Genomic DNA, 3,794 nt, shown 5'->3' with positions numbered 1-3,794 from the left:
AGGCAGGCATCGATTTGTTTTATCTGTGATCGAATTACCATTTCAAATCGGCAAAAAGGGTCAATTTACACGATATCGATGTGGATTTGGTGGTTGATCGATGTCGAGCGGTCGATTTGACTGCCGTAGCTCCATTTACATGTATCAGCGAGTCTAGCTAGATCGATTTGTCCTTTTTAAATACCTCGATTAATAAAACGACCTCTATTAAATATAAATCGAGCATCAGGTTGAGTGAAAAGGACAAAAGCATTGAATTGCACAATATAATATCATTCTTTAAAATGGCTTGCGGTACGTATCCAGTTAAGTGTGTGGCCGTAGAGTTGAACTGAGTAAACAAGTGCTTTTGAGCTTGAAATGGCATTTCACGTGGCTACCGAGTTAGAGTGAGTTTGGCGTCGCTATTGCTATACGCAAGTACTGACATCAGAGTAGAAAGTCACCGTTGCAATGTGACTCAAACGTAAGCCTTATGGTGTACATGAAGTGTCTTCTATTAATCGCACTGCTGCAGGATCGACTTGTTTAGGCTGGCTGGCCGTCACCTACTGCCGCGGCTCGCACGTTGGCCGCAGTAAACACTTGTTGTCCCAGCGGAGTTTGAAGTACGCGTTTAGTGCGCGGCCGTCGTCACAAATCCGCAGAAGCTCTCGTACGCGCTCGCCCGAGAGTTCGCCCATAAGATCATGCTCCTGACGCGGGTCACGCTGCGTGTGATAAGCTCGTACAGCATCCGATCCCTCAGCAAAGAAGTGGAGGCGAATATCACCCACCACCGCAGCGAGATTTGTAGCCGGATTGTTGCTATAGACCACCCGTTTACCGACACTCTTGGGCGGTTTACGCTTCAATGAACGGCCGATGCTAGTCTGCAGTAAACCTCCCACAGGTAGCCCCACAATGTCCGCCAATGTGTTCAAAATATCCGACTGTGAGGCTGCATCGTCAATCACCACTGGGGTCTGTATCCGGCCCTCGGCGATGATAGCGCCTGCAATTCGAGATGTGGCGATCTGGTCCTGCTCTGGTGTTGCGCTACCACGCTCAGGAGCCTGGCCGTGGTCTCCTACTACCACAACGATGGTATCCTTCAACACATTGTCTTTCTCCAGCTGCTCCATGAATCGACCAAACACCATGTCTGAGAAGTAGCGCATCTGAACGTAGTCGCGGATAAGCTCTTCGTGCTCGTGGCCTCTGTACAGTGGGGCAAATTCCTCCATCTCAGCTCGATGCTCGGTCACATAACGGAAAAACCAGTCAGGACGCTCGTTGAACGGCACGTGGCTTGAAATCGTGTAATGCGTTGCAAACCACGGGTTCGTCGACGCTGTGGTAATGGGGAGAGGCTTCTCCGTCTCATTGCTAGGCGTTTTCCTCTTGGCAGCTGCTGCGTCACGCTCTGCTTGCTGCTTGGCTACATTTTGAGCAAACTGTCGGCTTCGAATGATATAGGAAAGCGCCGTGTACGACAGATCGTCGTGAATTCCCCAATAAGTGAGCATGTGGTTGCCCTGAGACCAGTCATTGAGGTTTAGGTCGTTCTCCACAATGTCCACGAGCCCCCAGCGGTCTAGTACTGTATCGAACCCGTGCGCAGGTAGAAATGTGTCCCAGTAATCGTAGTCTGTGCGCGTACCTGTGGTGAAGATGGTGTCGTAGCCTTTCGCTTTAAAAAGTTGTGGCAAGCCCGTAAGGTTCGTGTCCAGACGGCCAGAGGTTGTGCCCGTTTCAGTCACACTGTCGTACGGCATTTGCCCGAAGAGGAGAGTCTCAATAGAGCGACTAGTTCGCCAAGTGGACCACAAGTTTCGCAACGCTACACCTCGAGACGCCCATCGGTCAAAGTTGGGCGTTAGCGTCACATTTGGCGGTAACAATGACGAAGTTGCAGCCTCCACCTCTTGCTCCAGCGCACTATCCAGCAGAAATCGCGAGTCTTGCATCCGGAACGACTCCATCACTAGCAACAGCACATTGGGCCGCTCATCACGTCCAACTTTAATGTCAAATGCCAACGGACCGTCGAAAGCCAACGTACGGCGGTACAGTGAGTCGTCGTCGAAGATCTGGGACAGCTCGGTCTCTTGCTCGATGAACGTACTCATTGGTCGGTTGCTGATGGAGTTAGATGTCCGCTCTGCCACAAACTGCACGCCAGCACTCAACCGGATAGGCTCGCTAAGCACTGGATTTAGTGCGATCAGCCCCACTACAGTCGGCAATGTCGTTGCCAACTTGTACGTAGCTAAGAACAAAGCCACGACTAACAGGAGCAGCACTCCTCGTGGGGTTAATCGACACGATACATCTCGTAGACAGGAACAATCGTCGTCGTCGTCATCATCGCTTTCATCCGAGTCGTCCGAGTCGCCAGATGAGTCATCGTCATCATTCTTGTCGCTGTGTAAGCGCTCGTAGTTGCTCGCTGCAGCCCCTACAGTGACACATTGTTGGTATAATCAGCTGTGATTTACGAACCCCAGTACATTCCAGTCCAGGAGGTTGATCCAGCAAGCTCCAAGCAAACCGACAAATAGTGCTAACCCAACCGTCAGCAGCAATGTCCAGAAGAGCACCCACCATTCGGCAGCATCAATCTCCAGCTCACCAGCAGCATCCCACTCGCGAAAGTACATGGCTACAAAGTCCGCCGAGAACCGCATCTTACGAGCACGTAGGAACACCGAGTCCAAACACAGGCCACCAGTCGCTAGTAGAAATACTACCGCATACACCGTCAAGCGTCCAAACTGTTCTGTGAGCACCACAGCTTCCGTCCACGCTGGAGCGGCCGTGTCGTCTGTGTAGCTCTGTAACCCTTGCTCCACGTCAGCGTTCTGGGCAGCAAGAGCCGCTTTTCGCGTCTCTCTACGTCGATGTGCCAGCTTACGACGCCTCGCCGGGGACTTAAGTGTGAGGTAGTCGAAGGTCCAGAGCACTGTGAGCATAACAACGCAGACGCAGAGGTCCTCCATAGCGCCAAGCAGCAGTCCGAGCAGCGCCACCCACCACGTCTGTTGCCAGGCATTGGCCCACTTGTCCAGCACCACAGGCAGCGTCCATAGTCGGATGACAACTCCATAGCCCAAAATGGCCGTTGCCAGCAGTGCCCAGTCCGTCCAGCGGTTCACCCGAAGGTAGACCGTGATTCGCAGCCAGTGACTGAGATGGGATCGCAACATCTTTCAGGCAGTCGTGTCTCTTCAAGTGGAGGACGCGTGAGGAAATCGTTGGACTGTCCAGAGCTGCAGCATGCGCAGCCAGGAAGGAGTTGCGCTGCGAAAGCATTGCAAAGGGTAAAGAAACAGCAGATGGCTGGGTCACGAGTATATTTAAATAGAGGCAAATGAGACGACTATGTTCTACAGGTTATTATCCATAAAAGTTTGTCTTTATAAGGAGCGGGCTACTATTGAGAGCAGCCACCTTTTCTTTTTTTTCAAGGCACTTGCTATTCAACCCGACTGGTGTGGAAGAGAGCTAATGGTGCCCGACAGCACCCGATCAATGCCCGACCATGCCCGACACAAATAAGTCAGTTGAGCAATCAAGCGTCCGTATACGTATATCCGGATGTGAAGACTTTGTGGTTTGAGCGTGCAAGTACGACCGGCATCATGTCTTGAGCATGAGAAACTTTAATCAGTAGAGCTCAGTGGGACTGGTAAGTGCAGAATCAAAATCAACTTGTTGAAAAAGTTAACTATAGACACATATATATATATCTGTAGCGCAGATACTGTAACTCCTTCCTACTCAGCATGCACAGACCTTGGGCACCAGCGAAT

General features: G+C 51.4%; 1 protein-coding gene across 1 annotated transcript; it reads right to left on the bottom strand.

The window, feature by feature from the left end:
* Positions 1-548: 548 nt before the first annotated feature.
* PITG_07988 (sulfatase-like protein) lies at positions 549-3,283 on the bottom strand (the record flags this gene model as incomplete). Its single annotated transcript, XM_002904142.1, has 2 exons — positions 549-2,427; positions 2,485-3,283. 2 exons carry the CDS (start codon positions 3,186-3,188, stop codon positions 549-551), a joined length of 2,583 nt encoding a protein of 860 aa, XP_002904188.1.
* Positions 3,284-3,794: the final 511 nt, after the last annotated feature.

The sequence above is a fragment of the Phytophthora infestans genome, genomic scaffold (assembly GCF_000142945.1).
Source record: "Phytophthora infestans T30-4 supercont1.12 genomic scaffold, whole genome shotgun sequence".
Taxonomy (NCBI): Eukaryota; Oomycota; class Peronosporomycetes; order Peronosporales; family Peronosporaceae; genus Phytophthora; species Phytophthora infestans.
Note: the sequence above shows the minus strand (reverse complement) of the source record. Positions and strands in the feature narration are given on the sequence as shown.